Source organism: Clinocottus analis, unplaced genomic scaffold, assembly GCF_023055335.1.
Source record: "Clinocottus analis isolate CAN_PGR_092001 unplaced genomic scaffold, fCliAna1.0.p SCAF_21, whole genome shotgun sequence".
Taxonomy (NCBI): domain Eukaryota; kingdom Metazoa; phylum Chordata; class Actinopteri; order Perciformes; family Cottidae; genus Clinocottus; species Clinocottus analis.
This window is the reverse complement of record NW_027175943.1, coordinates 674,131-698,919: the sequence shown is the minus strand read 5'-3', so window position 1 is coordinate 698,919 and position 24,789 is coordinate 674,131. Positions and strand designations below refer to the sequence as shown.

At 44.4% G+C, this 24,789-nt stretch overlaps 3 protein-coding genes across 3 annotated transcripts; 2 read left to right on the top strand and 1 right to left on the bottom strand.

Moving 5' to 3' along the window:
- The first annotated feature begins 1,958 nt into the window (after window positions 1-1,958).
- Window positions 1,959-3,583, top strand: LOC137792435 (C-type isolectin Sp-CL4-like). The gene is made up of 5 exons (XM_068588106.1): window positions 1,959-2,003; window positions 2,217-2,493; window positions 2,591-2,722; window positions 3,020-3,125; window positions 3,382-3,583. Exons 2-5 carry the CDS (start codon window positions 2,257-2,259, stop codon window positions 3,447-3,449), a joined length of 543 nt encoding a protein of 180 aa, XP_068444207.1. The 5' UTR covers window positions 1,959-2,003; window positions 2,217-2,256; the 3' UTR covers window positions 3,450-3,583.
- Window positions 3,584-13,149: 9,566 nt separating this feature from the next.
- On the bottom strand, window positions 13,150-18,152 carry LOC137792541 (butyrophilin-like protein 2). The gene is made up of 4 exons (XM_068588272.1): window positions 17,822-18,152; window positions 16,229-16,573; window positions 14,023-14,361; window positions 13,150-13,454 (listed from the first exon to the last, which is right to left on the bottom strand). Exons 1-4 carry the CDS (start codon window positions 18,150-18,152, stop codon window positions 13,150-13,152), a joined length of 1,320 nt encoding a protein of 439 aa, XP_068444373.1.
- A 2,148-nt stretch (window positions 18,153-20,300) lies between these two features.
- Window positions 20,301-24,610, top strand: LOC137792539 (L-amino-acid oxidase-like). The gene is made up of 7 exons (XM_068588271.1): window positions 20,301-20,310; window positions 21,692-21,882; window positions 21,997-22,109; window positions 22,357-22,558; window positions 22,783-22,851; window positions 23,017-23,153; window positions 23,800-24,610. The coding sequence occupies exons 1-7, from the start codon at window positions 20,301-20,303 to the stop codon at window positions 24,608-24,610; spliced, it is 1,533 nt and encodes a 510-aa protein (XP_068444372.1).
- The last annotated feature ends 179 nt before the right edge of the window (window positions 24,611-24,789 follow it).

Genomic DNA, 24,789 nt, shown 5'->3' with positions numbered 1-24,789 from the left:
CTCATCACTTACTGCAGCACAGTGGGTCAAAGCATTTGGGACACAAGAAACTCAAACGTGGTCTCCCAGAAGGACGTTGTATTAATATTGTGTTGATATTGAGTAAAACAGAACAGGTGAAGCTGAGAGTGAGTGACATACAGGAAGTACATGACACCACTTCCTCCAAGCAGCAAAACACACACCCATTTAAACTCAGAAAAAGGCTGAAAATTGCATGAATCCAAAACTGCGTGTAAGTGTAAAATACATAAAATCTCTATTTTCGGAGCTCATAAAAGTGTGTGCAATGAGAGTTCAGTGTCCGGCAGGTTCAAGAGGATTTGAAGATTATCTCCATTGAATTACTTTGTAAGTATGAAAGTTAGAAAAAAGATGACTGACGGCAGGAAAGTCCTCAGTGAGGTGCTTATTTCGATGTTTAAATGATGGCTGTAGCTGAAAGTTTGAAGAAGTAGTAAGAGTCCAAAAACAGGAGTGTTTTCTCTATTTGAGCTCTCAGGGCCACGGTTGTTTCTCGTGTTTCTAGGACGTTTCATTCATATACGACAAATTTACAGCAGCAGATGAGTGTCATTCTTAACCGCAAATGATTGATGCGAAAGCAGAAAGCTGGACGTGCGTATCTATAGTAACTATGGGGGCGGGGCTTAAACAACACTGTCGATTGCGTGTTTTACAATCAGCATAGTTGGGAATATAAGTCGTACGTGCACATCTTTTCTCGACAGTGCTGGGAGTTTAGCGCAACAGCACCGACGGAAGTAATGGAAATTCATAAAAACGATGAACTGTTGCTGTCCACGGTGTAGAAATATCAGCTGAGAGATGGTCACATGTATCGTGGTCAATAATTTGGTGTGGCGATGCGCAACAAGGCTCTAAAGCCTTGTGCAGCGAGCACACTGCTGGTTTGACCCCGCGGGCCTTTTGTTAATCTACCGCTCAAAGGTTTGACCAGCACATGCTTTTAAAATACATACAAATGTGCAGCCTGATCGGGAATCATGTGCTATGACTTATCCATGAGATTCTCCCGTCTTTTTCCCCGGAAAAACATGAAAGACTGGCCCTTTCACTCTCATGGGGTTTCAGCATAACAAAAACACAAATCCTTGTGGCCATCGGGACTCGCCATAACTTAAAGTAGAGAAATTATTTCATGCAGGGATGTCCAAACTGTTTTGAAATCATATTAAAGACTTTTATAACCAGATAGTATTCCATATGAGCCATAAGCTGCACATAATGTCTTCATAACTGTCAACAAAAAGGACGTAAATACATGAAGTGAGTGAACTGTTACTGGTTATCCCAGTGGAGTGAGCACGAATGGAAGTTAAATAACACAATACATAAGGTAATGGAAAGGGGTTTATTATGAGACTATGCGTGCTGATCCAGATAATTCAGTCCAGTGACTTGAGGTTGAAACACAGCTACGTGTATTTCAGACCCTGTAAGTTTCACTGTGGCTTCAGAGGGCTTCTGATCACATCTCATAAAGGTTTCAGAGACTACACAGGAATCATTCACACAGTGGTGAGGTGCCTCATCAGGACTGTCCAGCTTTCATACACAGTAGTTGCAGTTTTAGGGTTCAGTGTCTTGCTCGAGGACACATGGACGCTGGCTAGCGGGGCTGGGGATCAAACCGCCGACTCCCTGATGGAAGGACGACCCACGGTCACCCTGAACCTCATGCTGCTGCACCAAGCCGACACCACAATGTGGCTGCAATACAGCGTTGAAGTCCAGCTTACGGGATCTCACGGCGTGGTCAGATCGGACTCAGCTGGACGAAACCAAACCCCAACTCACATCCACCGAGTTTCCTTCGTCTGCCTCTCAGTGGCATGCGGATTATTTAATGCTGTGTTTGTTTTATGACAAATCATATGTTAATGGCATGTCTACAGGGCACGAAGGCTGAGTTTAAAAGTGAGAGAAGGAGCCACCAGACAATCAGACCGAGGAGCAACCAGGAACCAGAACCATCTGTGGTGAGCTTCTTCTTCTCTTCTCTGAAGTCTGTTGGGCTCATGATGGCATTCTACTCTTTTAACTACTTCAAACTAATTAACAAGTTATATCTTCTTTCATCCGTACAGTCACTAAATCCTCATAAAACATGGTTTATTTGGAAGTCCATGCCGTTTGTTGTGAAACCCAGACTGTCAAGCAAATACTCAACATGTGTACTGTCACATTTGCAGATCATATTCCAGCTGAGCATCACTAAGACGGAGAGTCATCATGCATCTCACTGTGCTAACGGCTGTGCTGCTGTCGGTGGGCTTCCTGGGCGTCGTTACAGCCAGACCCGACGGTGACGATGAGGAGACTAGAAAATTCCACAGACCCAAAGAAGACCCGATGATAGCCTCATGCAGCCAAGTCAAAGACGTCCCTTGTGGTGACGGATGGAGCCACATTGATGACGAATACTGCGTTAAATACTTTGAGACTCCAAAATCCTACGACGACGCACAGGTAAAGCAAACACACGTCATGACACACATCTATCCTCATCTATACGTGATGACAAAGTGCTGCTGAAGACTCACACTCCCGTTTCTGTTGAATTCAGAAACACTGCGAGAGCTTGAAGAGTGAACTGGTGTCCATTGAAACGCCAGAGGAGTCGATCAACGCCATCTGTCTCACCATGCGCACCAACCCTGAAATTCGATCTGTTTGGATTGGAATCAAAAGATCCGGGGTGAGCAGCGAACGTCTCATTGTGGTCAGAAGGATTGGGGAATGTGTCACATGACTCAATGGTGGGCAGAGTCGTCCTTCGGTCAGAGGTGGTTCAATCCTTGTGTCCTTTACTAGACTTAAGCTGCTCCCGTAGCGGTGTGTGAATGCTAATTAGTGCCGATGGGCAGGTGGAGCCTTAGCCCCGCCCATCAGATGTGGTGTGAATGATGAATGTCATTTTGTGTTAAAGGGCTTTGAGTGGTTTGAAGACTAGAGAAGTGCGGTATAATCACAGGTCTTTATTTGTGGTCTTCAGGAACAGTTCCAAAACGCTGATGGAACAGAAGTCTATGACGAATGGTTCCCCGGTCAGCCGGACAACTTTGGTGGGAAAGAGGACTGTGTGGAGATGAACCACAAAGGTAACGAACAAGAGATTCATTCAACTAACGATCACTTATCATGAACGAGCACCTCCTCCTGAACAGATGACCTCCATCAAGCTGAAACGAGCACTTTAAGACAGAAAGTCTCCTGGATGAGGTCCTTTATCTGTCTGCTCAGAGCAGGAAATGTGAGAACCAACAAGATTAGTCAGTTTCAATGCTCGCTGTGTTTGATGGACCACTGAAACTCCTGACGCCACTGAAGCAGATGTTTTCTGTCACTTCTTTCCAGAGTGGGGTCTCTTGAACGACGACAACTGCTCAGATGAGAACGCCTTCATGTGCGCCAAGAAGATGTGATCATCACCTGCTGCTGTTGGCTGTCAATCAGTGTCGACATTGACAGCTGAGCTGCAGGAGGACCAGTCTGTTTCAGGATAACCTGCAAAACACAAGCTTCCTAACTTTACTGCAATAAACGCTTCAGCATTCAAGTTCCAGTGTCTTGTTCCTTTTGTTCACGTTCAGCAATATGAGCTAATAATGCTAACAGCGTGAACAGTGCAAACAATGAAAAAGGTGATTACAGAAATAAGTGGAGGATGACATCATGCTCCGCTCAGGTCGACATCACTCCTTTACACAGCTGTACAGGGTGAAAGATGTGGTTTATAATGCAACACCTCTTAAAGCACATCTGCCTGAACGGTCTCTCCAGGTTTGGTCCCGTCACAGACAAAGTGCCAAGAAGAGTGACATAAAGAGACGGTTACAAAGTGCACGGCTGGTTAAGGAAAACAAGGATAGGTGTGTCGGGGCAATGAGGAGCAAGTGGCCAGAGAGAGACTGAGGCCACCTGGTGGCAGGAAGGAGGATGGCAGGTCTGGGGAGTGACAATAAATGCATTTGAATTAATACAAAAAAATAGCACGTTCTTCTTTTATCCAGCTATCTTTATTTTGACTTTACATACTAAAAATCACATGTCCGTGGTATTAACTGATGTTTGTTTTCATTCAGTCTGAAGTGGAAAAACAGTGTAGGAGGACACTTCACGTAACGTCGTCCCACACGTGGGACTTCGTGACAACAATGCAGACACAAAACAATTGTTTAAAGTTCTCACTGTTCATCAGATCACATGCCGGTGGATTTTGAAAAAAAAGATTTTTTGCAAGAGGCCGGCGTGGGTCTTGACCCTCCTCGGTCTCCGCTGTGTATTTTTGGCCTGAGCGCTTCATCAGAGTCACAGCTTGAACTCCATGTGATGCGTTCACACGTCTGAGCAGCTGCTGCTGCTTTTAAACACACAGAACACGTTGCATTGACATTTTAAGACCCGTCGGTACCTTGTGGCGCTCCTGTGGTCACGTTATCGAGACGGTTTCTGCTTCATGTTCCAAGCCGCACTTTGAGAAAACATTTGCTGCACAGTTTAAAACGGTGTCATCTTCCTTCATTTTAAAACCTTTAATGTATTAATATGAATATGATTCGATGTCCAACTATACAATTCTAACACTTTATAATTAGAAACGTTACCTTGTTTGGATTTTATTTTTACAGTACATGTGTTTTCATTACGATCAACATCTTGAATCCACTGGATGCTTTTTCTTTTTCACGAAAAAGGTTTAAAAAACAATTTTTTGTTGTCCTTCCAATGCTGTGGCCGTGGTATTATAGAAGAGAATGATTTTATTCATCTGAACCCTAACGGTCTGTTCTCTGCTCGTGAGCTACTTTTCCTTCATTTCTAGACCAATTTCTTCCTCTGCATCATGCTGCACACGCTCAGTCAGAAGGACGATGTGGGACTGAAACTCCATGTGGGACTGAAACTCGTAGCGACACTTGAAGGATCCTGAGCTTCCTGTCCGTCCGTGTTCATCGCGCTCTGTGTCTTCTCCAGCAGTCGCTCTGTCTGCAGCACGAGCTGCTGAAGATCCTTCTCTCTGTCTCTCAGACCATGTTTGTACAGAATGATTATTTTTTTCAGCTTTGAGCTTGAGTTTAATCTTCCACCTTCATCTTTCTCTACAAACTCAAATTTCATATCAGTGTCCTTCACCAGTGTCTCCATCTTCTCCTGTTGCTTCTTCAGTTCATCTCTCTGCTTCATCAACTCCTCCGCCTCTTCCCTCAGGATACCGACCACGACTGTGTTCGTCCTCTTTCTTCTGGCTCTCTGCCGTGATCCTCTTTGTGTGGCCTTCATGGTTTCTGTGAAGCACACAGGCAGTTATATATGGTGTGTGTGTGTGTGTGTGTGTGTGTGTGTGTGTGTGTGAGAGAGAGAGAGAGAGAGAGAGAGAGAGAGAGAGAGAGAGAGAGAGAGAGAGAGAGAGAGAGAGAGAGAGAGAGAGAGAAAAGAGCCCTGAAATGATATTTTATTTGTACAACTGGCTGCAGATCATTTCCTTTGTTTCCTCAACAGAACCCAGAGCATCGTCCAAGCCCCGCCCACCAGAAGAGAGCGCCGTCTATTCCACAGTTTACTCTTCTGCAGGTGAGGCCGATGGAGCGTCTGTTCCTGGAGAGGTTGCAGTCCAGCGGCACGGTCCATCTTCAATCAGGAGGGCGAGAGCGGATCCTGCTGATGGGCAGGTGGCACATGGCATTGCTATCTACTCCCATCAGTGTGTGAATGGGTGAACGATGTACGTCAATGCAACGTATTCTATGTGTGTGTGTGTGTGTCTGCTGTAACACGCGACCACAGCGAGTGTGTTTAAAAGCAGCAGCAGCTGCTCAGACGTGTGAACGCATCACATGGAGTTCAAGCTGTGACTCTGATGAAGCGCTCAGCCCAAAAATACACAGCGGAGACCGAGGAGGGTCAAGACCCACGCCGGCCTCTTGTCCACAGCTGGACTCCTTTACGCCGGTCCGTTCATCCACGTCAACTCTTTCTATAAAATGAGCTCCATAAAGATGCAGAAATGGAATGATGCTGCGAAACGAACAATATCTTCAAACAGCTTTTCTTTATTTCTCCCTTCAGGTTTATACGACAAACATGTGAGCAACGAATATGACAGGAGGAGTTCTGGCAGTATAGCTAACATGCTACATGTGTGACCAGCATGCCGCCGTGCACATAGTGACAACGGTGCAACATTTAGCTTAGCATGCTAACATTTGATGAATCACCACAAAAACAAGCACAGCTGAGGCTGATGGGAATGTCAATACTTGTGTAGGTTGTTGGTTCTTAAGCACTACATCCTAGCATTGCCATTTGCGTTACATCCATTTGTGGATTATTGGCGTTTGTGTGTTGCTGGTCAGATCCGCTGCACATGGAGCGGGGGCATAATGGTTTGTCATCTTTTTAGTAAAAGATTGCTCCATTCATCACAGTAACCAACATGTGAGATGAGCTCAGTCTTAATTACAGTAAATGGAGGAAGAGTCGACTCTCTCGTCTGGCAGCCGGGCTGTGCTTCCGGCTCTGGACGCGTCTGGCACTGTTGGAGATACAAACATGTCAATATTCAGAAGGTCTTGATTGTTTATGGAGTGTTGTTGTTGTCCTCATTTTCAAACTGTATCATGTTGCATTGTTTGGGTTTGACGCTGCTCGTACAGGCTGTGAAGCTCTCCGTTTCTCTTCAAAGTGATACTCGCATGAAGAAAGTTAGGGTCACATCCTCTTCATCTGTGCATGAGTATAATAGCGTGTGGTTTTCTCTCCTGGCTTTAGAACTGAACGGAATAGACACACAACTACTTCCTTGATGTGGGTTAAGTGTATTTATGAGTCTCAAATGCAGCACCTCTAAACCTGAGTGGGACACGAACTCACAACCACAAGAAAGTGTTATTTGTTTCCATCGAGCCAACACGCGTTGCACCAAAGTCTTCCTCCAGTCTTCATCATACAAGGAGGTGCATACCAGTAAACAGCTTTGTAACGCCATATACACTACCTCTCTTCTTTGGGTGTTGAACAAGAGCATAGGTCTCAGTGTCTGGATCACCTGCATTCTCACCATGAGACACTGAAACAAAAGAAGACACTTCATGTTGCGTTGTCGGGCTGTTTATTTGTCATTGAAACAAGTTAAATGTGCTGTACACGTGCACCTACAGCGTTATACATAGAGTATATACGACTTAAAATGTGACTCAAAGTCAAGTTTCTCTCTGAAAGCTGTTGCACACAGTTATTAAACATAATGTACCGTTTTGATTCCGCTCTGTCTTTTGGACAACAGCATATATTGCGCGCTGTGGATCAACACCGTCTTCTCCTGAGATGGAATCAGAAAAAAAAGTGATCTATAATGCTATTACAGAAATAAACACACATAAGCAACAGGATGATTGCACTGGAAGAAATCTGACCGAACATATTGACAACTAACCTGCAAAATGTTGGCCAGTTATTGGTCAATATAAACAAGATAACCCTCTTACTTTTAAGCTTGTTATTGAAATGTGTTGAACGTTGACTTGTAAGTGGAGGAAACAGGATTCTCCCCTTTTGACCGGCAACAATTAAATGTTACTTTGCTTATTATATGTTGAAGATGGAAAGCCGTGTATTAAAGAGCCGAACTTCTGGCTGTTCGGGGCGTTCTGGACGACTTCCTGCTATCGCCATGGCAGCGCTTGTTACTTTACTTGTGATTAGAGGAAATAAATTACGAGAACGAGAGAAGTTGTCGAACTGAATTCTTCCGAAGACTTCACCAGTTATCCAATAATTATTACACGCTAACAATTTGGTGACCCCGACGTGATTGGTTGACCTGGTCAAGGATAAAAGGATAAAGAGAGAAGCTGTTGAACTGAATTCTTCCAAAGGCTACAGCAGGCATCCAATCATTGTTACACGACAACAAGAGGATGAAGGATGAAGAACAGACCCTGATTAAAGGGATTATAGGAGACAGTAGCACCTTGTTTCCCACAGAGAAGTAGTCCAACCACCAACAGCAGCACAGCCACCACCAGCACACCCACAACAACCCACATCAGCCAGGGGATGTCGGGGGAGCGGCCGAGGGGAGGACCAGGCTCCTCTCCGGCTGCTGGAAAGAAGATTTAAAACATGATTTCATCATCGGTCTTGGAGCTGGAGAGAAAAGCATCCAGACACGACAAAAAGCTCAACTCACCGTCGCTCGGTTTTGAAACAGCCAGCCGGCTGTGAGCTGATTCTCCAGCTCCAGAGATGCTGCACCAGTAGAGTCCCTCATCGGACTGGGACACATTGGGGATGAGCAGGCTGTTTTCATACCGCGTCCCGAGGTGAGAACCGTCTTTGTAGAAGTCAGCGATGCGTTTTGACTGAGTTTTCTCCCTACAAAGTAGAATGAGGTCGCCTCCTTCCGTCAGTGGGCGGGCAGGGAGCTCCAGGATCACAGACCCAGCTGAAGGAGGCGCGAGGAAGTGCCAAAGGTACGTCGCAAATATCAACCGTGCACGAGACATTAATGTTCAACTATTCTCAGATCTTTATTTTAGATGAATTGTATGTCATTTTAACTTTACAACATATCCTGTTGTGCTGTATTCCTATGAAATGTGCTTTACAAATGAAGTTTGTTCAAGTATTTTCAAAGTATGTAATTATTCTTAAAACTTTATATAAATTATTATAAATTATTATAAATTTCTCCTTGGAGATTAATAAAGTACTTTTCATTTCATTCATTCATTCATTCATATATATACAAATATAGTTAGAGTGCTAGAGAGCAAATCAACCTTTTCTAGCACCTCACACTTCACAAAACATGGACACTTAAAAGTTAGAGGCAAAAACGGAAAAATAATTCAATACAACTGTGCTAAATATGTCTTGACTGATGATACTGCGTCAAGTACTGAGTGTCTATTTGACCGTACCAGTGATGCTGATGGTGACAGCGTCACTGGTGTTCCCTCCTGCGTCTTCACACCAGTACGCTCCACTCTGTGTTTTAAAGGCTGGATTCATGGAGCAGGACGCCGCCGACGACTTCCAGCTGGAAGAACTGGCTGGATGCGCTTGGTGGAGCTTCTTCATCACTCTCCATTCAGTCGATCCACCCAACTTCCTACAGTCTACCACCACTCCCTCATATTCAAAGAACTGCAGCCTGTCTGGATGAACACGGGGAAGAGCTGCCTCTGAGGCCCACACGGAGAGGAAGAATAAGACATCCTGACAGAAGTAAAAGCAGCTGGTGCAGCAGCAGGAACTATGGTTATTATATGTATGTGACATGAATAAACATCCTCTTTGTTGCTGAAGGACAATCTAAGTAATGAAGAACATCTCGCCATCACACTGACTGAATTCCTCTTTTGTACGGTCGTCATTGACCTGTTTGAGGGTTAAATGCATAAAAACACATAAAACGTGTTTATTGTTTCAAGGCCCTTTGACTCTGTCAGGAACCTCTATTTCACTAAATCCCAAAAATGCTCTGGTTCTCTCTCCCTCACGTTTCACAATTTGTATGGAAGCATTAGCAGCAGCCATTCGTCAGAACGCCTATATAAAAGAAATCCAAACACTTAAGACTCATCACAAGATGAGCCTCTATGCAGACGATATATTGCTCTTACTCCAGAACCCCGACGCATCATTACAGGAAACTATCAAAGTAATTGAATTATTCTCTAAAATCTCCGACTACTCCATTAACTGGAACAAATCATCCACCCTTCCACTAGACCACGGGTGGGCAATTATTTTTCCCAGGGGGCCAAACGAGGAACAGAAAATATTGTGGAGGGCCGGACCAACAGCCTGAACTCATTTACGTGAGTTTGACAGGACTTCCCAGCATGCAGTTCTGTGGTATAATTTCATAAATGTGAAACCATGACTGGAGTTCCTGTCCTTCTGAGGTTTGGCTGTGAGAATTACAGTAACTGCCTGCTGACAGTTCTGACAATGTGCTGCATGTTCGATGGTACATCTTCCATTTTCCGCCCGCTGACAAGAAGTGAAAATAGCACTACTGGTTACATGTCACTCTGCCTGAACTGTAATCTGTCAGATTTAGAAACAAATTTTTCTGAGAAGCTTTGGTGTCGTGTATAACACATACAGCTCCTTTTCATAGAATGCTTTAACCCCTTATGTATTTCCACTAATACCATTTAAGAGGAAAAGAAAGAGTGAATACAGATGATTAACAGATAAATGGACACACATCGTCGAAAAAAGCATCTCAATATTGGAACTATATATATATATATATATATATATATATATATATATATATATATATTACCTGCAAGGAGGTGTGGATTCTGAAGAGATAAAGGACAACAGGGTCTGGTGTTCATATCAAGGTCATATGACCTGTAGAACACCTACATGGTTAAGACATGGGTCAAAACCGACCCGTAAACACAAGAGATGCTAACAGAAATCTAACACAAGCGCAAGTTTAAGTCCAACTCACCAGCTTTGTGAGCAAAGTGCAGCAGCAGCAGCAGCAGCTCCAGCGCTGCAGAGACACATGCACAGAGCTCAGAGACACAGTTCATGTCTGCTGGCAGAAGGAAACAGAGGCTCAGGACTCACCCAGTGAGATGCAGAGAGCCGTGACCTCCATGGCGTCCCTGCTGCCGACTGTCTGAGCATCAGGCTGAAACACAGACGAGACGTCGGTACGGACCTCCTCTTCCTGTTGCACTTGTTTCCTGGTTTGAATTCTACATCTAGAAATATATCTACGTGAGGCAGAGTCACGCAGAGAATGACCTGGTTTGACCTAAAAAAAACAGACAAGTGTGAATGCTCAAGAGGAAAGTGACCAACCTCAGAAGTGCAAACGAGAAGTGGTCCGACGTCACCTGTCACTCACCTGTCCTCTAGTCCTGTTATTAGAACCAGAAGCTGCACCAAACCTAATGGAGGGTCCTTCTTCTACTTCTACACGCAAACCTCAAGATCTCAATCCAAATGAATGACGAAACACTAGAATACTAAATATTGCTTTTCTTGCAGGGTGGTGAGACCAAACCAGTTCAAAGGTTTGCAGAAAAATAAACTATCTCTGTCAAAGGATCAGTTATCCTCCAGATTAACTGTCTTAAAGGTGTCCAAGCTGAATTAACATACAATGGCATTCATCTCCAAATATCACTCTAGTGCAAACAACAAAAAGTACAGGAAGATACGGTTCGTAACCATGTCGTGACTATTTCACCAGCTGCCAAGATACGACTACGAGACCCTTCATCCAGCTTGACCTGCTGCTTGTGTTTCTATTAGAAACACATTTGTGACAACACAACTGTTCTGTAGTGATCTGGCCAGAGTTGAGACTCCATCCTGCAGGAGTCTGAGTGTCTGAAGGGAGTCCCACGCTGCCCTCTGCTGCCACTTTCACTTCAGTGCTGCTAGAGGTAACAACTCTCGTCACGGCTCAGTTTGTATTGCCCCAATGGACTTACAGGTAATATTAAACCAGTGTTGTTTTATATGGCTCACTTATCTTGTATTAAAGTCCAGTTGTTCAGAAACCTGAATCATTAACAGACAATATGTCCCATTGATGTCCCGTCATGGAGGAAAACGCACAAAAGTGATCCTTCACTCAAAACCGTGATTGTCAGTAAATAGAACAGACATGCATGCATACTTTTTTTTAATGTGAATTCATAGTATTAGTTGATCCATTTGCACTCGTCATCACAGATCTGCAGCAGGCAGGAAACCCGGGGACCTTCATCTGATAACAGCTGATCATGTGATCATTTTATTTGAAAACTCTGTCTGGACTGCTCTGCTACTCTGAGGCCATCCGGCACGTTCTGCTGTACCTGTCCCATGTCTTACTGCACTATGACAGAGCAGATCTACGTACAACACAAGGAAGCAGGGTCGGACTTTACCAGATCTCAGAATTGAAAGTACAGGATAGTCAAAGTGAAGTTGGACCACAGAACATCTCTTCAGGCTGATCAACTTGTCAAGGAAAAAGTGAAGTGAGACGTTTGTAAAAGAAAAACACAGAAGTGATCATACACACTTACAAAAGGAAACAATGCGATGCAACAACACAATAGCAACGTGCACATGGCTGCTGCCGAGCCTGACATGTTTCAGTCCGTACGGTGAGAACATGTTTCAGGTGCACACGGTCACCACCAGAGGGTTGTGTGTCATGTTGTCGGTTAAAACATGGATTCTAAACGTGTTGACTGGAGCTGTGTGAAGGGTGAAGATGAGCTGGTGGTGAGGGATCGGTCTCCTCATGGTGTCATCCACCCAGAGGTTTCCTCTAACGCTCCTCCAGTAGTTTCTTCATCTGCTGGATGTGCTTCTCTCCGTTCTCCTGCTTCTCTTTACATCTTTTAAACTCATCCATTGCTATCTTTAATAGTTTATCTGTGCACAGATGCAGTTGCTGTAGTTCTTCTTTTCTGGCCGACAGGGTCCATTTCTTCTCCTGTAATAACTTCATCTGACCCTGGTTGTTTGTTTCCTTTTCCTGCACTAACTTCTTCTCATTCTCCTCAAGTTGTTCTTCTAGCTCCTTCATGAGTTTGCTGAGTTCATCTTTCTGCTTCTTCAGTTCCTGGTTCACTTCTGTCAGCGTCTCAACAGTCCGTCTCAAATCCTTCTGTTCTTCCTCTTTCTTCCGTAACTCCTCCTCCTCCTCCTGTCTTCCTCTGACGAGCGACTCTCTTCTTCTCTTTGCTTCCATCAGAGGCTGCTGTGTCTTCTTCTCTTCGTCTTTCTCTTCATTTCTAGTCTCGGGATGCTTCTTGATCTCTGTGTAGAAACAATATATTATACGATGTTGTCTCACCATCTCTGAACCATACACAAAGTATAGAAAAAGTACTCTCAAAAACATCAAATCAATATGTGGCTTACGTTTTTCATTGTGTCTCAATTTCCAGACCGACCAGAGAACAGCGAGGACAAACATGAAGCCGAACAAAACGCTGAATGAAATAGCTGCAGCGCAACCAGCTACACCCACGAAGAAATCATCTGAAATGATAAAAGACATTTACAGAAACCCAGAAGTTATGACGAGGAGACAACAAACGGTCCGTGTGTTGTTTCACGAGTAGGAATCTGAACCTTGTTATCTCAGGAGTCTGTGCTACCTGGAACGGTGATGTGGGCGTCTCTGGTCCGGTTGCCGCTCTTCTGGTGGACTCTGCAGGTGAAGCTGTTGCCGTGTCTCTTCTCCACAGTCGCTCTGCCGCTGAGGGCGTAGAGGTCATCGGGACCTCTGACGCTCTCTGGAGCTCCGGCAGAGAGGAGGTTTCCCTCGGCGTCCAGCCACAGCAGCTCAGGCTCTGGATACCAGCCTCCAGACTCACAGAGCAGCACCGCTCCAGCGCTGGCCCTGTGGAGGCCGGCCAGGCTGACCGCGGGCCAGGAGACAGCAGCTGACGAGCACAGATCATTTGGAAGGAGATTCAGCAACAGTTCTGTCTCAAGCTTCTCAAGCCACCGTGTTGGAGAGCAGCCTGAGCGGCTAAAAGTACTCAACATTTAACCACCGAACATATAGTTAAATATCTGTCTGTGTATTTGATTATTGCTTATTCAAGTGTAAAAATACTGTACATGCATTTATATCAATGTAAAAATATATATTTGTTACTGTGACACACAATCCATTTAATTTCGGGTTGAGAAACCCAGATGACTAGAAATACAACGCAGAGTGCAGAACCTCACTGAGTGCCAAACACAGAAAAACCCGCAAACGACTGAAAACGGGTCCATGGTTTCATGTCTTTCAACCCGTCACGGACCACATGGAAGGACATGATTGGGCCCGCGGGCCTGAGTTTGACACCAGTGATTGAGGGCGATTGAGGAGGACTCCATATTTCTTTGCTCCATTACAGAGAGCACTGCCTCGTGTTATCTCCACTGGAAGGGGAATTATCAGGCTCCTGTGAAACCTAACACGTTGCATATGTAAGACAGTGCAGTCAGTTTACTTACCAACAAGCAGCTCAACAAAATACTCTTTGCCCAGTTTGGGGTTGTAGCACCGGTACCGCCCGGTATCAGACGTCTTCACTGTGGAAAGTTTCAGTGAAATGTCTCCGCTCTTCAGGTCGTTGATGGACAGCGACGTTCTTCCCTTGTAGGCCTCGTTCTGGTCGTCCAGCAGTACCTGACCGTTGTGCCACACGTGGACAAATCTGGGCTCCAGGTCCGGTCTCCCCCACTCCAGAGTCATGGAGAGAGGATCCACCGGGGCGTCCAGCGGACATGGAAGAACCACGTCCTCACCAACGATCGCCATGACGAGCTGAGAACCAATCACCTGAGACCAACCTGGAACACAGCAGGTCTGACTTACCCTTCCTCCTGTGTTAGCTTTCTGTTAGCATCTCTTGTGTTAGCTTTCAACGATATCTCTGGAATGTTCTGAGTGAATGTTAAAGGAAGAACTCATTCAAATATTGACTCTCTGCTGTCTTTGAGTTTGTCACGATGTGAATACAAAGCTGCAATTAACCCTTTAAAGATTTGCTGATGTGTGCTGACTGGCAGACCACCAAACTAGAGCCGCTTAGTGCTGCTTTTACGTTACATTTACATGTCGTGTCACTTCAATCACATGCCAGTGTGTTACTAATGTGTGTGTGTGTGCGTTACCTCCACCAAGGTGTGTCAGGAGAAGGAAGATGACACGTATGTGAAGTTCATCCTCACTGTGAAACATCCTGCAGTGCAAAAGATTCAAATCCACTTTTATCAAACATGAAATAGTACAGACAAAAGTATTCAAAGCAATAGTTCATTGTGTTAACAATATGAACTATTTAGCAGAATTATTTGAATTTAAATAATGAGTTGTGCAGCTATAGCGTGCAATGGACGAAGAATAAAAAGCATATATTTAAGTTGTCATCAGTGATCCTGTGATAGCTGTGTGTACATCCATAACAGCTAACAGCTAACAGCTAACAGCTATTGTTGCTCAACTTCAGTGCCGCCAATTTCCCAAAATGCGATTAATCATTGCACTGAAGACAAGACTCAAAAGAGAATACAACAGAACCTTCAATGAGCCTCCAATCCACTGATAGCTTTACTTGTTTCTGTCATCATATGACTTAGCTTAGCTTAGCTTAGCATCAACGTCTTTGACTTCCCTCCATTTTCACACAAAAGTCTTATTTCAGACTGAGCAGATGAAGAAAACACACAAACGTCTCTTTTCACATGGAACAAACTCATGAATCTAATTTGAAACGTCCGTGTGCTGAGAAACAGAAGCTTCATGCTGCTCTCATGAGCGATGAATCACCCAAATACGACCGCAGGTGTTGCTCTGACCTCCTCCAGAGACATGAATCCCGTCTGGATGTCTTCTAGCTCTGCTTTCTACGTGTGAATGTATGGCAACGAGTTCATTACTTAACTTGAAGACAAACACGATAGCAACCATTTACAAAGTAGAATTTCAAACACAACGTACCTGTTTGTGTGCGCGTCGCCTCACCGTGATGAACAGCGGTCAAAGTCCTCCAATAAAATGATCTGTACTCTAAATGTGTGTCTGGACATCAGAACGAGGTGCGGCATGCACACGCAGATGTGGATGATAATCTGTAGACTCTCTGATCACATTTCCTCCACCGCGTGAATCTCTGACTGAACTTTGTCCACAGATGTAGGAGATCCTTCATGCTGAGGTGACAATGTGGAGAAGTTAATGTAACACACACAAAGAGCATCGAGGCCTGTGGGCGGCTGCTTGCTTTATGGTGTTACAGTGAACAACACTTCCTGGTTAATAGTTAAGCTCCCGACACCTTTTCAGTGGAATGAAATCCTGATGAATTCCACTGAGAAAAAAAACAACAACTAACTTCCAGTGAAGCTTTTTATAGATGATTTTATTTAGATTTTTTGAAATGTCTGCAACAATCAGCAATTTTGAAAAGATAAAGCATCACATAGAAAACCAATCATATCCTCATACATCTTTAACAACCTATTCAATATGGTCATATTTTCCAGATTTTGCAATTTGTCTGTACTCAAATAATTAAGTTGCTTTTTTATCACATCTATCTTTAAAGTTATTTTGTGTAATTCGGCTCCTCCACTATTTGATGATATTTTAGTTTCACATTGTGTGTGTTTGTCTAATCCGACCAGGTTTCTTCCCCACACTCCTTCATTAAAATACGTTTCTCAAGCTCTATGGGCTCCAGCAGATTCTCCATTTTCATCTTTAGCTCCTCATAATTTCTCATGGTCTCGTTTGATTTCCACTCAGCCTTTAAAAGACTTTCTTTCTGTTGTATTAATCTCTCGGGTTTGTCCATCCTCTGTTCTCTCTCTGTGATTTCTTCCTCCACGGCCTGAAGCTTCTTCCTGTTCTCCTCCTTCTCCGTCTGCTGTTTGTCCAGCTGTTCCTTGATTTGATCTCTGCATTCCTTCAGTCCGGTCTCCAGGTCCTGAAGTGTGTTCTCCATCCGAGCATTGTTGTCCTGATGTTCCTTCTTCGTCTTTTGTAATTCATTTCTTTGACCTTAAGTGAGAAAAAGATGTGACATCGAACACAATCTGTTATTAAACAGCAAACAATATTTCAGTGAATGAAATGAACATGACAACAGTTTAAAATCCTGTATGTTTGAATTATATAACGGGTTATGGTTAGAAAACATTTAACATCTGTCAAAAGTGACAGTGGGTTGGTGTTTTACATTGAAATATCTTATTTGTGTCTGTGTACATAAATATATATATATATATATATATATATATATATATATATATATATATATATATATATATATATATATATATATATATATATATATATATACAGCTGTTTCATAGCAAACTTTTTCTTATTTATGACCAGATTTGTGCCAAATTAGACTGGGACTGTATTTATATTCTAGATGAGCAGCATATTAGAGTAATAACTATGTCATCACATGTATTACTGTTACCAGCAGCAAACTGAGACTTACCTTTTTGCTTCCAGGAGAAACAAAAGAGAAGTAAAAGACAAACAACCAGGCAGACGGAGCAACAAACCACGATATAGAGAGTACAGCTGGAGGTAAAACTGGATTTAGCCATAATATCATCCATATCTTCACCTGAGAGACACAAAGCAGACACAACAAACCAAATGAAGCACTGAAAGTCTTCGGGTCCCCAGCAGCACACCCTCCAGCACTGAAGCAGATCAGTTTAATGGTCCTTTAGATGAAGGACACACACACACACACACATTTCTTGCTGTATTAGTTGTCGTGGCCGCCGTACTGAGGAACAGGCTGAAGCAAAAAAACACTGTTCAATCACAGCCACATGTGTAGAGACAGAATAAAGAAAAGCCGCTACTACCTTCGCTGAGTGTCACTGCTAGCTCCCCGCTGTAGCCAGCTAGCGCTGTAGCCCTGCTAGCTCCCCGCTCAAGCTCTCCACTAGCTCTCACGACAACCACCAAAGGTAGCGAGACAAGCCCCGACTCGAGCAGCGGGGAGCTAGCAGCAGAGCGGAACTAGCAGAAGCGCTAGCTTGCTACAGTGGGGAGCTCGCAGCAGTGCCAGCTTGCTACAGTGGGGAGCTAGCAGAAGCGCTAGCTTGCTACAATGTGGAGCTAGCAGCAGTGCTAGCTTGCTACAGTAGGGAGCTAGCAGGGACAAGTTAGCAGCAGCTTGTAAGCCGACTTTCGCCGTAATATATTCTACATGAACTCGCTTTGGCCTCCAGGGTTTTGAGCTTGGTCTCACGTCCCTGAAACACTTCCTGTACTCACCGACAACCAGTTGAACCGAGGATTGTGTGTCCAGTCCGGGAAGAAAACATTTGTACGTTCCCCGATCGCTGAGCGTCACGCGGGAGAGTTTCAGTGAAAGGTTTCCAGACTGCAGCTCGTGGTCGAACAGCGAGGTTCTGCCCTGGAAGGATTTGTGTTTTTTAATCTGGAGTTCTACCCCAGAACGCCGCAGGTGGACGAACCGGGGGTTCAGGTCGGGTCTGGCCCTCTCCAGCGTCAGCCCGGACGCGTCCACGGCGGGCTCCAGGCGACACGGCAAGACGATGTCATCGCCGAGGGTCGCCACTATGGGCTTAGAGAAGTTAATCATCTGATGATAACCTGGACAGACAAGCGTCTGGCTTTAATGTTCGTTTCACGTCATCGACTCAAATATGAAGCAGCAATGAATAACATGGATTATTGTGCCTCTAATATATTGTATTATTATTGGATGTATTTCTCTTGAGCATTGATGTTTGTAACTTTTTTAAGACAAGGACATAATTGGGACTCTCTTGTTAGCATTTCCCCCTGCATTGATAATACAACGTATTTCCTTATCAATGACGTCATAGTGACCCTAATAGGGTCGTATGAGTATTACCTGAACAGGTGTGTGCCAGGAGAAGATGTACAACCAGAACTCTGAGGGTTGTGACAGGAGACTTGATGCTCTTTTGGGGTCTTTTTGGGTTCAAAAGCATCGTGAAGATCTGAGGACGAACAGAGAAAATAAGGCTCTTCAATAGTTTTCAGGTGATACTTGAGCAACAATAAAGAGATTCATAAAGACAGTAAACGCTCGAGAGAGTTATAAACATCACATGGTGTCTTTCTTTGCTCTCCTACAGAGACACATATCACATGTTATACTTTCTAAATGCCTCGCACAAACTCCTCTACAATATCAACTATCATCCATCCTTCCGTAAGAATCACGCCGTCACGTCGGCGCTGAAGACTTTAAAGCGTCTCACAGTGAACGTACGATGAGTTTGGAGCTTGAGGCTTACAAAGTCCAGTATCTGTTGCATTACTACAATAACAATACAGACGCTCTGTCGCAGTTTCTTTTGAAACTACACAGGTTTCGTGTTCAAATGCTAAAAATTCAAATAGCATTTCGAGGCCGTTGGAATCAGGAAACCAAAGGGACTTAAGTCTGAAACACATTCAGCATCAGGATGCGACGCGAAGGCTGTGAGTCGTTATCTGAAGTGAAGTCGTGGTTTGAAGAGACGGCGACGCACAATGCAGACGCACAATGCAGACGCACAATGCAGACACACAATGCAGACACACAATGCAGACACACAATGCAGACACAGTTCCTCTAAAGGTTTTAACAATTTTTATAATCTAATAGATTATAGAGTGAACTAAAACAAACTAAAACAAAGACCTCGTACCTTTTGAGTGTCGTGTGTCTCTTCCACCTCATCTGACTCTCAGCCTGTGAATCATCAACCTTTTTTTACAACGCTTCTTGTACAGTTATTATATTTGCATATCCTTTACAGTTTGCATACGTCTCTGTAACAGCTCGAGATCTTTCATGTGGTTGTAATGTTCCAGAAGCACAAAACTGGAAGGTTAAAGTTCATTTTAAAAGCAGACATACAGTCCTGTTAGTTTTACTTTGAGTCTTTACGGTTTATGTTTAATGAACGTCTGAACTTTGGTCTCAGTTGCCAGGTGATCTTCTCTTTTTTCGTCCATGAGCGCTGTGGTTCATGCACGAAAAAAAATCTTTCCACGATTGGATCAACCTCATCACGCCACAGACGTCATGGTTGTGACAGTTGTGTCCTTGCATTACTTCACTTGTCGAGATATCATTTAGGGTTTTCTGAAGAACTGAAGTGTTGCTCAACTTCTATTATATGTTCCTACAAAAGCCCCATGATGACCATTGTACTCTCATATATAGAATGAGATAAGATATACCTTTATTAGTTCCGTGGAAGAGGTAGTTGTTGTAACTCCAAGTTACATAGATTCTGTATTAAATCAGAGACTGGTGGCAGAGAGCTGTTTATTACATTTTACACTTTTTTTCAATCAAAAACGCTTTGCGCTGGTTCGGGGGTCCTCGCCTGAAAACAGTATTTCACAGGTACATTTCAGGGTACGTCACTGAAAAGAGGTGGAGAACCACCGGTCCAGATGTTTGCCCAGCTGTCATTCAGTGTTTCTTGGGAACTAAGATATCGCTCTTGTGTGGACTTTAATCCTGCACATTTCCTTAATGCGTCACTGATAAAAATAATGTCTAATCTTAAGTTTGTGCAACACAATAGAAAATGTATTTGCCAGGGGAAAGTTTTCCGCCTGCACAGGTCCTCTACGGTTGGGTGTTGGGAGCCATGTGACCTCACAAGATGTGGATGCAACAACATAAAAGCAGCAGCGGAGACGTTGTGGGTCAAAGCGTTGGAGTCGTTCAACACCAGAGGGATCCACCAAGCCAGACGAGATGGAGCCACGTGTGAAACTATGTGAGTATGCTGCAGCAGTAAGGTGTTCCCTCATATTTCGACATGTCGTCTAAATAAATATTTTCTCATTACAAAAATTGAATGGAAATTGCAAATCGTCCCAAAGCATTCAGACATATATATTTTTAACCAATGTGTACAAGAGGCTTGAAGGTGTCTAGAATTTGACGTGAAATCAATCATTATTTTTTTTACTCAGGATTGGATTTTGTTCTTCTTTTTGTTATGTACATTTGTTTCAATGTGCATATATAAATAGGGATATGTCTCTACATGTACTGTATATTTAGTATCAATGTGTAGATTGGAATATGTGTGGTGAACTGGAAATTATGCGAGTACGTTGCAGCAACATCGTGTTCTCACACTCAAGAGCACGAGCCACGACCAGAAGGAACGACAATAATGATGTCACAAAATCACCACTGGGAACCGAGCGAGGGCGTGTTCAGGTGTAACCAGTCCCAGCAATCTGTGCGTCTCTAAACCAGGAGTCACCTTTCAGGAAGATAAATGCTGGGGACGTCTTCTGGAATATTTAGAGACGACAAGGTTAATGAATAAAATGTAAAAAAAGTCTTTTTACTATGTTTTAAATTCATGTTTGTTTGTAGTAGAGAGGTGATTTCCTTAGTCCACACTCCAGATTAGTGGTTGGTGGTAATGTCCCCGAAAGTTGTTTGGCAACCGCCATAAAAAGCAAGAGAAGAAGGAAAGAGAAGAAGGAAGGAGTAGAAGGAAGGAGTAGAAGGAAGGAGTAGAAGGAAGGAGTAGAAGGAAGGAGTAGAAGGAGAAAGAGCGAGGAGCAGACAGCTGTTACAGGCGGGTGAGCGCTGAGCGCAGGAAAGGAAACTCTCCCTCGCGTGTCGCCGCTTTGTGCAGCGCGGGAGTCGTGGGAGTCGTGGGAGTCGCGGGAGTCGCGGGGGCGACGGAGGTTCGTCACAAACCCCAGAGACTTAACACAACGCCAGAGAAAACAACACAAAAGCAGTTCACTCACCAGAGGCTTCGTGGCAGTCGAGCCTCTCCATTTAGGGCGGGAAAATGTCCCCTCGACAGTGGCAGTTGATATTAGGATCGTTGCCGCTGAACATGCTCATAAGCCTCCGTCAGAAAGGCCTTTTCAGTAAATCCACCACGTCTGATTCTGCTCCTTCAGCCACCGAGTGTTTAAAAAACTACACCAAGGAAACACTCAACATGTCACAACCTCCTCTCATGTTTCAGCCTGAAGTCTTCTGATTGCAGCTCGCGAGCTTTCCGTTGACACACTGGCCCACTGACCAATCACAGCGCATGTTACTGCTGACGCCACCTTCGCTCTCGGTGTGTTTCCATTGCTGTCAGCGTGTTGTTTCTCACGCTGCAGGTAACAAACTGGCTATGAATCTGGAGGACGAGGACTACCAAGAGCTGCTGGACACTTTAGAGAACGGCCTCCCTCATCTAAAAACACCCATTCATTGCTTCAACCCCATACTGCCCCATCATGTCCTGATCGTGGGAGCTGGCGTAGCCGGGCTGACGGCTGCCCGGCTCCTGGAGCAAGCAGGACACCGGGTCTGTTTGTCAGGATCACACAGCTTCACAATATATGAGCGGCACTAACAATATTCAGAGTAGTTTTGATATAATCTCTCGGTAGTTGAAGTTGTATTAATCTGTTCTGACAAGGTGACAATATTGGAGTCCAGCGGTCGTGTTGGAGGACGAGTGGAGACCTACAGGGATGAAGAAGGAGGCTGGTATGCTGAACTGGGAGCCATGAGGATCCCGAGTTCCCATAAGTAAGATCATATTTAATATTATATTTGCAACTCTCACAGACTAACATGCTTTTGTAAGAAGCGATAAAAGAGCTGTCAGGTTTTTATGGCGGTGATGGACAAGAATACCATCCAGACCTGGATACCATCAAATCATTTAGAAATCCCAAAGTGAAGATGCAAAAAGAACTTTGTGTTATTTCACTGTCTTCCACATCATAAAAACACCTTGCAGACACTCTGCCACTGTCTCCTCTTCTGTCGACAGACTCGTCCACTGGTTTGTGAAAAAGCTGAACCTCCAGCTGAATGAATTTGTCATGTATGACCCCAACACCTTTTACTTGGTCAACGGGATCAAGAAGAAGACGAGCGAGGTAAAAGAAAACCCTGACATCCTCAATTACCACGTGAGGAAAAATGAGAAGGGGAAGTCTGCCGCTGAGCTGCTACAAGACGCTTTGACGAAGGTAAGAGAGGACAAGAAAAAGTCAGACAAACGCCACCAGTAGAAAGGTGTGACTGCCAGACCCGCCCATGAGGGTTTAATCTACACCACATAGTTGAGTCGCACATTCATGGTTCACAATGGAAATAGAAATCATAGCTCACTGTAAATACTTTGCTGAATAAATGACTCAATTGACTTCAACAATTCAAGTGATTTTCTTCTTTGTCTTTGACTTTTTTCTAGGTGAGCAACTATATGGAGGACCATGGCGCCGATGCTGCGCTGATGAAATACGATCGTTATTCTGTGAAGGTAAAACACGACGTGATGTCAAGAAATGTTGTAAAACTCAAACACTGTTGGGTATAAGAAGTGTGTGAATCATTAAGACTATTGCATACATGACACCTTTTTTATTGCGCTCCGTTTCATGTTTATCATTAAATGTTTATTACGATGTGAAACTTTGTTCCACAGGAGTTCCTGCTGGAAGAAGCAGGTCTGAGTTCAGAAGCAGTGAGGATGATCGGAGACCTGCTGAATGAGCAGAGCCTCATGTACACGTCGCTGATCGAGATGATCTATGAAACGGCCGTGATCGGAGATGACGTGAAGTGAGGACCGTTCCACAGTCAACTATTCAAAATGTTAACACGTTGTTTCACAGTAGAGCTCAATCATAATAAATCCTCAGCCAGCAAAAGTGACGAAAATCAAACGGTAGTCATGAACAAATCATCCAGCTGTTCTGACACCAGCAAGCCGCTACTCTGTTGGAACTAGGCAGGAAGTGTGCCAAAGGTTTACCAAACCAGATCACTAATGGTGCGTCACACCACAACACTTGTGAAAATTCCCAACGCTTTTTTTCCCTGATTTTACTCCCTAGACTTCATGCGGTTAATTTGCTTTTTCGCAACCATTCGCGGCAGAAAGAAGGCGCTGCTATGTTACCCCAAGTTAGCAGCACATAGCCTCACTAGCTAACCTAAACTGACCCGGTCACGTTCCTGTAGCTAGCAGCACATAGCCTCACTAGCTAACCTAAACTGACCCGGTCACGTTCCTGTAGCTAGCAGCACATAGCCTCACTAGCTAACCTAAACTGACCCGGTCACGATCCTGTAGCTAGCAGCACATAGCCGCACTAGCTAACCTAAACTGACCCGGTCACGATCCTGTAGCTAGCAGCACATAGCCTCACTAGTACATACTTTTGTTTAAACACAGCTATAAGAGTAATTTTTGTTTTGTTTGTAGATACACAGAAGTGGTTGGAGGGTTCGACCTCCTCCCCAAAGGTCTTGGTAAAGACCTCCGGGTGACCTCTATTCTCCTGAACTCCAAGGTCAAACGCATCCAGCAGTCAGAGGAAGGTGTGACTGTTTCTTATGAGACAGGCCAACCGCCATCTTTGAGGCATCTTTCTGCCGACAGAGTTCTGGTAACAACCACAACCAAAGCCGCCCGTTACATGGACTTTGATCCACCGCTCTCCATCCATAAGATGAAGGCACTGAGGGCAACCCACTACGACAGCGCCACTAAAATCCTCCTCACCTTCAGTGAGAATTTCTGGAAGAAGGACAACATCACAGGGGGAAAGAGCGTCACTGACGGACCAACGCGTTTCATCTACTACCCCAGCAACATTTACCCAGCAGATGAGAAAACCTTCGTCATCCTGGCTTCCTACACCTGGTCTGACGACTCCCTCCTCTTCTTGGGAGCGAGCGATGAAGATCTGAAAGAGATGGCTCTGACAGATGTGGCAAAGATCCACGGAGAGCACGTCAAGTCTCTCTGCACCGGCGTGGTGGTGAAGAAGTGGAGCCAGGACCCTCACAGCTTGGGCGCCTTCGCCCTCTTCACGCCTTACCAGCATGTAGAGTTTGCTAAAGAGCTCTTCAGGAAGGAAGGCAGGGTGCACTTTGCTGGGGAACACACGGCCTTCCCTCACGCCTGGATGGAGGCAGCCATGAAATCTGCAATCAGAGCTGCTAGAAATATCAACAAAGAGGCCAAGATCGAAGAACAACATGCTAAACGTCCACCACCAAATGACCTCTAGGTATCTGGGTGACCGAGTAAAAGCAACTGTGTATTGTGGTATTAATAAACACAAAGAGCTGCAGCATATCCAGCTAATGCCCCAGAAATGTACTCTGAGTTGAAATGTGCCTGTCATAGAATATGAATCAACAAACCTGTATGTGTAACATTAAATTTCTGTTTCATAATATACTAGTC

Excerpts from the sequence above, each read along its gene's own strand:
- LOC137792539 (XM_068588271.1), top strand. Across the intron at positions 22,110-22,356 it reads AGGATCCCGAGTTCCCATAA|ACTCGTCCACTGGTTTGTGA; the intron begins GTAAGATCATAT and ends TTCTGTCGACAG. Across the intron at positions 22,559-22,782 it reads TACAAGACGCTTTGACGAAG|GTGAGCAACTATATGGAGGA; the intron begins GTAAGAGAGGAC and ends ACTTTTTTCTAG.
- LOC137792541 (XM_068588272.1), bottom strand. The coding sequence starts at position 18,152 with ATGATTAACTTCTCTAAGCCCATAGTGGCGACCCTCGGCGATGACATC. Across the intron at positions 14,362-16,228 it reads GCCCATAGAGCTTGAGAAAC|GTTGGTCTCAGGTGATTGGT; the intron begins GTATTTTAATGA and ends GCTGTGTTCCAG. Across the intron at positions 13,455-14,022 it reads TTTTGTTGAGCTGCTTGTTG|CTGCTGTCTCCTGGCCCGCG; the intron begins GTAAGTAAACTG and ends TGTGCTCGTCAG.
- LOC137792435 (XM_068588106.1), top strand. The coding sequence starts at position 2,257 with ATGCATCTCACTGTGCTAACGGCTGTGCTGCTGTCGGTGGGCTTCCTG. Across the intron at positions 2,494-2,590 it reads AATCCTACGACGACGCACAG|AAACACTGCGAGAGCTTGAA; the intron begins GTAAAGCAAACA and ends TGTTGAATTCAG. Across the intron at positions 3,126-3,381 it reads TGTGGAGATGAACCACAAAG|AGTGGGGTCTCTTGAACGAC; the intron begins GTAACGAACAAG and ends ACTTCTTTCCAG.